This window comes from Sorex araneus, chromosome 5, assembly GCF_027595985.1.
Source record: "Sorex araneus isolate mSorAra2 chromosome 5, mSorAra2.pri, whole genome shotgun sequence".
In the NCBI taxonomy this organism is placed as follows: domain Eukaryota; kingdom Metazoa; phylum Chordata; class Mammalia; order Eulipotyphla; family Soricidae; genus Sorex; species Sorex araneus.
The window spans coordinates 143,410,397-143,421,010 of NC_073306.1; the positions used below are offsets into that span (position 1 = coordinate 143,410,397).

Genomic DNA, 10,614 nt, shown 5'->3' on the forward strand with positions numbered 1-10,614 from the left:
GTTTTTCACATATAACTAACCTTTTATCTATTGGATTCTGCCGATATAGCCCAGGGCTGCAATATTAACTAGAATATCTTTAGTCCATGCGGTTCAGAAGCTGCATTGTCACAGGAACATTTTACCAGTGCTTTAAGGCCATTGGATTAATTTAACAACCATGAAGATACCTACTTACAAATGTGTTTTAAGATACTCAAACAGCAGGTTGTTATTTGTCTTTATTAATACCTTAAACAAGCTTCTTGGCTATAAAAAAATCTCTTAGGTGCTTCATTTGGAAAATTCCAACTGCGATAAAGATCAGCGTCTGTGCAAAAGCCCACCATAGGACATTGCTGTTTGTGTCTTCACTGGTCGTCCGGAATCTTTCCTCACGGTCCTGTGCCAAGACAAGGCTGAGTGGGCCACCGTGCTCAGCCCCCAGCTCAGGGCTCAGCAAGTGCATGTGTGCTGTGAAGGATGACAGGGTGGCAGTTTTGGTTTTCTGAAGGGGTAGCCAGCCAAAGCCGTGGCACAGCGGCCCCTTAGAAAAGTGTGCTTTTGAGGTCAGAGGTCAGTGCCTTGATCCTGGTGTGTTTATTTGTCACTGCCACAAGCACATTGGCATGGCGCCTCGCTCACCTGGCTGAGTCTGTCCGGGGAAGAGCATCAGCAAAGGTGACAGGCCAGCTCAGGAACAAGCCTGCTCAGGGACACACCAGCCCTGCCTACGAGCAGCGGCCTGTGTGCTCCCTCAGCCTGTCGCCTGGCTCAGTCCCTCCCCCAATACAGCACCACTGGGGAGTGTGGGGACCTACCCGCTGGTAGTTCTGCTCTCTGACTATCTGCTCCATCTCCTCAATCAGATGCTCCAGCTTGAAGCTGACTTCATTGACCTTGTCCTTTGCTTGTGCGATGACTGTGTCCAGGTCATGCTCCCCAACGTGGACCTCTAAGTGGACCCGCTGTTCAGACGCAGAGCAGGAAGACAACATACAAATAGCACCTCCCCCTCCCTCATTCCCCTCCCCCTTCCCTCCTTGTCCTCCCCTCCCTTCTCATGCTCCCCTCCCCCTCCCTTCTTACCCTTACCTCATCTCCTCCCTTTCTTACTCTCCTCTACCTCTCCCCACTTGGCTGCCTTCTCCCTTTCTGTTTTTTTTCTGTTTGTTTTGGTTTGGGAGCCAAACCCAGCAGTGCTGAGGGCTTCCTCCTGACTCTGTGTTCAGGGATCACTCCTGGAGGGCTTGGGGGACCTGTGGGTGCCAGGAGAGAACCCGCATGGCCTCATGTGCAGCAAATGCCCTGCCCACTGTGCTGTCACTTGGGCCTCCTCCCCTCCTCCTTACCCAGTCCTCCCTTTCCCCTTCTCCTTTCCCTTCCTCTGTCCCTTGTCTCACTGCCACACTGGTGTCCACACTGGGTTCCATGTTAGGCCCAGGGCTCCCCCTGCTGGTCACCTACTAGCTCTTTTAGAGGCTACACTTGGGCAAATGTCTCTGGTCCCATACTACTCTCAGGAAAGCTTTCTTACTTGGAACTATGTGTCTGCATCTGTAGTGCAAATCCACTTAAAAACTAGGATGACCACATTCTCCCATCAGTTTGATTGATTGGAACTCCATCATTAAGCCCCTCAGCCTTCTGCTGCTTTCGAGCCTGAGTGACCACAGGACTTCCCTCACGCTTGAGCTTTGTCCTTCAGCCTCTGCTTAGGCTGCCTGGGAACCCCACCAAGAGTTCGGGCCGTATGGTCACTTCGCTAATGTTGGTGCCACTATTGTGTCTCCCAATGCCACTGACATGGGCAGCACATACTCACCAGCTTACTCCCTCCAAATGACACAAGCCTTGTGGAGTTGGATTCTAAGCAAATGATGTGTTCCCCAGGCGAATGGGAAGTGAAGTGGAAAGTTCCTTGTGAGCTGTATAACTTGGACAGTAATACCTAGAGCCAAGGATTGCCACAGTTTACACTTCCTGTTCTCTATTTGCCATTTTGGTTTGGTTTGGTTCGATTTGGTTTGGGGGCCACAACCAGCAATGCTCAGGGGTTACTCCTGGCTCTACACACAGGAGTTACTCCTCGCTGTGCTCAGAGGATCCTATGGGACTCTGGGATTCAACTCAGGTTGACCATGTGCAAGGCAAGTGCCATACCTGTGGTACTACCCCTCCAGCTCCTCTACATGCCATTTTAAAAGATAAATAGCTCCCTCATAATCTAGTAAAATTCAACAGCTTTTCTTCAAAAAGAAAAAAAGATAGCCAGGGGGCTGGAGCGATAGTAAAGTGGGTATGGTGTTTGCCTTGCATGCAGCCGACCCAGGTTCGATTGCCAACATCATATATGGTCCCCCGAGCACCGCCAGGAGTTAATTCCTGAGTGCATCAGCCAGGAGTAACCTCTGTGCATCGCCAGGTGTGACCCGAAAAACAAACCAAGAAACAGAGACAGCCAATATTCATGAAAAATATTCACCCTTCCAAGGAATCAAGGAAATTCAAACCATACAATAACCCTTGCTGGTGAACATATTAGCAATGGTTAAAAGAAGCTGGGTGTAGTATGAGGAACACCCTACACAGTTGGACTGATCAACCATTGTTGGTGAATTGCTGTTCATCTAACAGTCCCGAGAGAAATGTTTAACCACATACATGAACAGTGGAAAGATGTATCGAAACATGCACAAGGAAAGTTACATGTGTGAGTCTCCCCTGGGTGATGACCTGGGTTAGAACACACTTGCATTTAGAGGAAGCTTAATGTCTTTCTGGGGGCAGAGGGGGTGGTAAACTGCCAGGAACGTCAAAGAGGGGTAAGTTGCTTCAGAGCATGAGGCTGTCTCACCACCTATACACCAGAGGGGCCACGGCACCCTGGCTCTCATGTTCTGTGAAATGCAGTGCCTGAAAGTGTATTCCCATCACCAATCATTCTAACAGCTAAAGAAGAGATTTCAGCACCAGAGCAATAGTACTGCAGGTGGGGCGTTTACCTTGTACACAGCCAGTCTGCGTTCAAACCCCAGCACCCCGCATGATCCCCTGAGCCCCACCAGGAGTGATCCCTGAGCATGGAGCCAGGAGGGTGCCCTGAGCACCACTAGGTGTTCTGCAGAGACAGAGAAGTCATGCAAAATTCCTGTCCGAGAAAGAACAGTGCGGGCTGTGGGACAGGAAAGGGAGGAGGAAAGCTGAGTGCTGTAGAGAGAGCTGATGTAGAGTGCAGAGTGAGAAGGGAAGAAGAGGCACAGCAATCAGGTTGCTGTCCAGAGTTTGTTCTGTGACTGCTGCAGCTGGTGGAGCTGTGCCTAAATGAGCTGTTAAATAAGTGCTCGTGGAAGCTGGAGCGGTGGTATCGCAAGGAGGGAGCTTGCAGATGCTCCTAACCCTGGTTTGGTCCTCAGCATCCCATATGGTCTCCTGAGCACCATCGAGAGTGATTCCTGAGTGCAAAACCAGAAGCAACCCCTGAACATTGCCGAGTGTGACCCAGAACAAAAATAGACACCTGTTAATAAAAGAGCTGGAACAGAGGACCTAGGGGAATCAGTGTGTGCTCTGACTTGCAGTCCACAAGAACACAGAGCAGGAGGACTGGACTCTGCATCCCACGACAGTAACCTCAAAGGAGAAGGAAGACTCTCACTCTGGCCCTATCTTATGTAGATTTTAATTCCAAAACCAAAAAACATTGTTAACCAAATTAAAGTAAAAATAGTGGGGCCGGAGCGATAGCACAGCGGGTAGGGCGTTTGCCTTGCATGCGGCCGACCCGGGTTCGATCCCTGGCATCCCATATGGTCCCCCAAGCACTGTCAGGAATAATTCCTGAGTGCAAAGCCAGGAGTAACCCCTGAGCATTGCTGGGTGTGACCCCAAAAAAATAAAGTAAAAATAGTGAAAACACAACATCAAAAAAAAAAGTACTTGGCAGACTTTTACAGCATTAATGAAAAGGCGGGGAAATCACCTGTTTCTATCTTAGGAAGAAAAAGGGGCCAGAACAATAATACAGTGAATAGAGCACTTGCCTTGCACATGACCAGCCTGGGTTTGATCCTCAGTACCCTGTATGGTGCCCTGAACACACCACGAGTGATCCCTGAGCGCAGAGCAGGAGTGACCCTCTTGTATACAAGCATATATAAAGTTTTCTTTATAAGCAGCTGTGGCCAAGAAACAGAAACCAAAACAGACAAACAAAAAATGATTCCAGCTAGAGGTTTTATTTTATTGATCTTTTCAAGGGATTGGATTTTTCTTGTTGTTTGTTTTGCTTTTAGGCCACATTTGGTGATGCTTAGGGGCTATTATTCCTGGTTCTGCGCTCAGGGCTCACTCCTCATGGGGCTTGAGGGACCACATAGATACCGGTGTCAAACCCAGGTCAGCCAGATACAAAGCAAGCACTTTATTTGCTGTAGTATCCTCCAACCTCTGGCTTTTATTTTTATTGATTTTTTAATTACTGGTTTTTAATTTAATTGACTTGAATATATGGTGCCAGGAATCAAAGCTGGGTAAGCCATGTGCAAACCGAGTGCCTTACCCACTGTATTATCTCTCAACCCTGGGATCATGTCTCAGATCCAAGAGAAGGACATCAGTCAGTCGGGCATGGGGGAGCATTGTGAATAGCTGTATGGCACACTTAGAGGGCTCCATGAAGAACACTAGTCCCTTGAAGAATACAGTTCAAACACACAGAAGAACCTTTCTGAGCTGACCTGTAGCTGTTAGGAGACAAAGTCAATGACACTTCAGGCACCCCATGAGCTCCCTGGTGAACCATAAGCAAAGATTTCCGGGAGATGCTGTACTTGTAACCTAGGTTACTTCCATCTCTTCCAGAGATCAAGAAAAAGACTCCCTAAATCATTCACAGACACAAAAAATCCTCAACAACTCATTAACCAATCAAAGCCAAAAATTCATGAAAAGATGTCAAAGAATTATATATCTCGTGCTGGAGCAATAGTACAGCATGTTGGGCATTTGCCTTTCACGTGTCTGACCAGGTCTGATCCCCGGCACCACATATGATCCCCTGAGCTCCACTCAGAGTGATTCCTGAATGCAGAACCTGGAATAAGCCCTAAGCACTGCCTGGTGTAGCCCAGCAATAACTACAAAAGTATATATCTCAACCCAGGAATACTTCATCCAGGTATCAAAGCTGGGGAAGAACTTCTTCCACTCAGGAAGGACCTGGTGTGGCACTGGGGCCACAGGACTCCTGCATGCAGAGAACAGGACGAAGATAGACCCTACCCTCCACAGGAAGTCACTAGCCTGCCTCTGGGAATGGGCAGGGCAAACGGCTGCTTTGTGCTTAGAGCCTAGAGGGCATGAGGCTGGGCACATCTCAGACACACTGTCAATGCATCTGTCACACAAGACTTACCCAGAGTGTAAGAAGAGATGGAAAAGTGTATACCCGGAAAGAGAGTACACACTCCAGAACATGCCACCTGGAAGCAGGCAAAGCTGCACACAGACACACAGTGGACAAACACCAGGCAGATGTCCCTGCAGTCAGAATTGAGATGCAGATTGTCCGCACCACGCTGACCTGCACACCTCAGAATGAGGAGACCGGCATGGCGAGCCCACCCAATGCCGGCCAGGCTGGGAGAGGTGGGAGCTCTCCCCTACCATGAGGAATGCTCAGGGGCAGGGGCTGCATCGAGAGCAGAGTAGGTGCGTGAGGAGACTTGGTCTGTTGTGATGCTGACCTGAATTTACCCTATGGTCCGTGGCCATGTTACTGCCCAGACAAAATAGGGACTATCCTAGGGGAGTCATGCCCATGGGCATCTGTGGCAACTGCCTTCAGGACTGCTGACATCCTAAGACCGGTGCCTTCCTGCAGGCTGTGTCTCTCAGCGATAGCGAGGAATGCGGGTCAGGCCGGGGAGAGAGAGAGAGTGGGAAGCAAGGCACTGCCCTGGGGTGAATCCCCGGCCCCATGGATGGTCCTGAGCACAGAGCCAGGAGGAGCCCTTGCACACCACCAGGTGTGGCCCCCAAAACCAGCAAACACACACAAACACAAAAAGGAAGGCAGATCAAGTCATGGGAGCACGTGGACGGGAGCCAGGGCTGAGAGAGTGGGCAGACCGGAAGGTTGCCTGCCGATCCCACCCTGTGAGCTCCCGGGGGGGCTCAGCGGGGCCAGAGGGCCAGTGTGGGGTATGTGGCTGCGAGGTGTGCAGGGAGACGGCCCCTTCCCCGCTCCAGCGCCTGGGCGAGCGGCTTACCTCTTCATTGTAGGTGGAGACCGTGACAAACATCCCCAGGCCAGGGGCAGATTCCAGAAAGTCATGTCTGCCCATGTCCCACTGTTGAGTCTTGAAGGTGCCTGTTTCGAATGTGCAGAGGCTTCTCGTGAGGAACCGCGCACGGTCCTGCGCAGCCTGCGCTGGGCACCTGCTTCTGCTCACACGCCGCAGAGCGGGTGCGTCTGAGCAGCCCCTCTCGGTCAGGAGCAAGCGTGACATGACAGGCACCCAGAGGGGCGGAGTTCTTGCCCCTCCCGCATCTGTCATCTCACCCCGCCTCAGATCCCTCTTCAGAAAAGAGGGGGACTGACCACCTCCACAGAGCCGCACAGTCAAGAGCCCCGCTGAGAAATGGCCTGGGCCCATGGCTACTTCAGGGCCAGGGTCGGGCCAAGACCCCAGTGTCCTGCCTTCAGAACGCCCTCCCTGTGCAGCTGTGCCCCGCAAGTGTGGCGGCTCCCACCTGTATCCCTCTTGCACCCACAACCCCAGGAGCTTTCGAAGGCTGCCGGGGGTCTGCCTCGCAGTGCCTGCAGGGGGCGTCCACGCACCCTGCTGGTTCAGGAGCTGTCTGAGCCCTGCGCTGAGCCCAGACTGCGGGGGTGCAGAGTTCCTTCCCCTGCCACGGCCCAGCCATCTGGCCAACGTAGTGTAGAGGACCTCCGCCAGCGCAGTCCAGCCAGTCTCTTCCACACGCACTGGCACTCTGTGGGATGGATCCAGCCAGCAGCACTGTCACCCTGTGAGGTCAGCGCGCGTCAACTCAGCGGCCACTCAGCCTGGCACGGAGCTGAGGGGTGCCTGGACTCAGGGGCGCTAAACAGAGAATCAAAGGAGCTGCAGCTGTGATCAGGCCCCAGGTCCAGTCCTGGCCCTGCAGTGACCCCAGCACCTCTGGGCTCAAGTACCAGACTGTGAGGCCCCCCAAGTCCCCAGCACTGCTCTGAGAGCACTCCCCAAGGATCCATGGTTTTTGTTTATTCAGTGTGAATGCAGTGCCACACACCACGATTCAGGGTCACCTGAGTGTTCGCAGCAGCCCTAAGCAGGTAGATGCCACTGTAACGAGGATTTCACAGAGGGTGGGAGCAAAGCAGAGATGGAGCGCTGGCCAGGAGCCAGGCCTCGCAGCTCCTGCCAGACAGTCTCCTGGTGCCCTCCAGGGGCCACGAAGGCACCCGGGTCAGCTGCATGCTCAGGGCTCTGCAGCCTCAGGGCCAGGCCCTGGGGTTTACCCGGCACAGGGAGAATGCTTGATGCTAGGTTGGGGGCAGGGGCGACACAGCTGGTCAACGCTGGCTGCTGCTGCAAAGGGGCCCAGCAGCACACAGGAAAAGGCTTAGGGGTTGGGGAAGGGGACCGCAGAAAGGGTCACAGCTGGCACCCGCCAGGGACTTTGGCCCGAAGCACCTGGAACCTGAGTGGGTCTGCAGGGGCCAGTCTGGCACCTCCAGGGCTCACACGGGAGTTTAGTCACCCCGAGAAACCTGCACTTCCCAAACTCAGACTCACCCTCTCCCTCTTCCAAGTCATGCTCCCGGCTATGCAGGGGGCGCTTCTGTGACTGGAGACCCTCTGGGGACACAGGGACCAGGGGGCTGCTGTCACCCCTGGCATCCTGCTCTGGGCCCCTCCCCTACTCTGTGCATCTGGAAACCACTGGAATCTTTGAAAGGGAAAGCCAGCAGAGAGGGTGGTCTGTGGCTTGGAATGATGATCTTCCGTCTGCTGTTGCCTTTGCCCAGCTCCTTCCTCTGCCCTCAGGCAGAGGCCCTGGGGCCCACACAGCTGCCCGAGTGCCAGCCTCCTTCCTTCCGACCCGGGCCTTCCTCAGCTGGCTCTACCAAGCTCCACAGTTCTGTGGCTGCGTGGGTACCTCTGCAGGCTGGCATGATACTGGGGGCAGCACAGGCTCACCATCCCCAGCTCTGAGAGCCCAAATGGGGTGTTGAAGCTCAGGTAAGGAGACCCAGGACCCGCCAGTGCTCAGTTTGCCCTGTGACACCAGGTTCTTGGACCACTCTCCATGCAGCTGCTGACTGACTAAACTCATCCCTAGAATCTGTCCGGGCCCACACCACTTCGGAGCTGAAGGAAGGGGCATTCCACAGAGTGCCCAAAAGGTGTGTGTGTGGCATATTACCAATTTTCAGTCTTGATGATCTGAAAGGGGTGGAGAGGTGAGCACATCCAGGAGGCAAAAACGTCCTGGAGGTGAAAATAATGTCCTGAGGTGAGAATAATGTTCTGGAGCAGAGAAGAGTGTCCTGAGGTGAGAATAATGTTATGGAGGTGAGAATAATGTCCCGAGGTGAGAATAGTATCCTGGAGGTGAGAAAAGTGTCCTGGAGGTGAGAATAGTGCTCTGGAGGTGAGCATGTCCAGAAGATGAGCATGTTCTGGTGGTGAGAACACCCTGGAGGCAAGCATGTCTAGGAGATGTCCTAGAGGTGAGAACAGTTCCCTGGGAGTGAGCACATCTGGAGGTGAGAATGTCCTGGAGTGCTTGTCCTCTGAGCTGCTTCCTCTGCCGTGATCAGTGCCCTGCCACCTCATTCTGGCAAAGGCATGGCTGTTGCAGGGAGCCGTGAGGTTGGGCACCCAGGGGGCCCCACACAACCCCAGCTCTGCCCAGACCCAAAGCCCACGGGGGCCCATGAGCAGCAGGAGTCACCCAGGGTGCTGGGTGTTGCTAGGCTCTGTTTGGGGGTGCATGCTTGCTGTGGTGTGCTGATGTGAGGGTAAGACCCGAGTGAGAGGAAAACTGAGCCAAGAGTGTGTAGGTACAGGCCAACACCACAGTCTTGTCACGGGTGGGCAGGCTAGAGGCTGCCAGCAGGTGGCAGTGGGAAGGTGGTGTCATTCCTGTCTGTCCCTGTGTCCTTCCCAGTCACAGGCTGGTGCAGAGACACGCATGGTGGGGCTGGCCTGAGCTGCTCAGACGAGGATTCTGTGTGGGTGTTGCCGCTGTATCTGTGGGCCCACCCCCACCCCATGGGTCCTCAACCTTCATCTTCCTGAGTGCTTCCCCCTCCGCGCCCCCCTCCGCCATCCCCACACCACAGCTCCTGCTGCAGCACAATCTAGAACATTCCTTGATTAAATGCCACCAGGCAGGAGGACTCAGGCTTGGTTCCTGCAGAGGACACCTGGAGTGTCACCAGCCCTGTCCTGCTGCACTGCATGAAGTTTGGGGTTCATGGAGCAGCAGCAGAGTTGGAGTCGGGACAGGACCCGGTCTGGGGACTAGGTCACTCAGCTTGGGGAACACCTGAGGAAGCAGCTTGGGGCAGCCAAGTTCTGCACCCTTCCCACAGCGCAGTAGGGCCAAAGCCGGGTTCAGGGCACTGCCCCCCACAGCCCACCCTAACCCACAAATTCCCAACCACTGCTCTCTGGAGTACTCAGCCACAATGCCTGTGCGCTGGGACCCCAGAAAGCCTGGGGATGGAGAAGTAGCTGTGGTTCTGGGTTGCATTCTGCAACACCCCTCAGTCTGTCCTCACTGGCTTCGCACGCCAGAGCAAGGAGGAGGGGTGCTCTGGGGTCATCCTGCCTGTCCCTGGCCACACCCTACCTGTGATCAGTGTATCGCTTGGGATGTCCTCAATGATGCATTTCTCCTCTCGCTCTGCCATGTGGAAGTAAAAGGCGCCCGTGAGAGAAAACCAGACTGTGAGCAGAAACATTTGGACTTGCATTTCTGCCACCGCTGTGGGCTGCCGCCACGCTCTGATTGACAAAAGGACACGAAATGTCACTGCCGTCTGCTACTACTTTCTGTGGGAAGTGGCAGCTGGGCCCCTGGGCAGGTGCAGCAGGGACAAAGATGACGTAGCTCAGTCCTCCTGAGTGGCCCAGGGCCACCTTGTGGGAAGAGAGACAGGTGGGACGGAGGGACAGATGGGACATGCTGAAGACGGAAACCAGCAGGAGGGCAGGGAGGACTTCAGGATGCTGTGGAGCACAGAAGTAGGGGACAGGGAGAGGGAGGCAGGGCAGGGAGTGCAGGGAGAGAGGGACACGGTGTGAGGAGAAAGGGGGGAGGGAGGAGGATGGGGGGCCAGGGAGACACAGGAGGGGAAGGGGAGTAGTGTGTCTGGCCACTGCTCTGAGGGTGCCCAGCACCTTTGTGGCCTCCCTGCATGTGGAGGCCCTACACACACTGTGCGTCCGTTCTGTGGCCTCATTCCAGGGCATCACGCATGGACAGTTTCTCAGCCCTCACAAATACCCTCTGTCGGGGCTGGAGCAATGGAGCAATAGCACAGCGGGTAGGGCGTTTGCCTTGCACGCGGCCAACCTGGGTTCGATTCCCAGCATCCCATATGGTCCCCTGAGC

General features: G+C 54.2%; 1 protein-coding gene across 1 annotated transcript; it reads right to left on the reverse strand.

The window, feature by feature from the left end:
• Nucleotides 1-232: 232 nt before the first annotated feature.
• LOC101557374 (transmembrane emp24 domain-containing protein 11-like) lies at nt 233-9,973 on the reverse strand. The gene is made up of 5 exons (XM_004617396.2): nt 9,850-9,973; nt 6,252-6,352; nt 1,805-1,930; nt 801-947; nt 233-382 (listed from the first exon to the last, which is right to left on the reverse strand). Exons 1-5 carry the CDS (start codon nt 9,971-9,973, stop codon nt 233-235), a joined length of 648 nt encoding a protein of 215 aa, XP_004617453.1.
• Nucleotides 9,974-10,614: the final 641 nt, after the last annotated feature.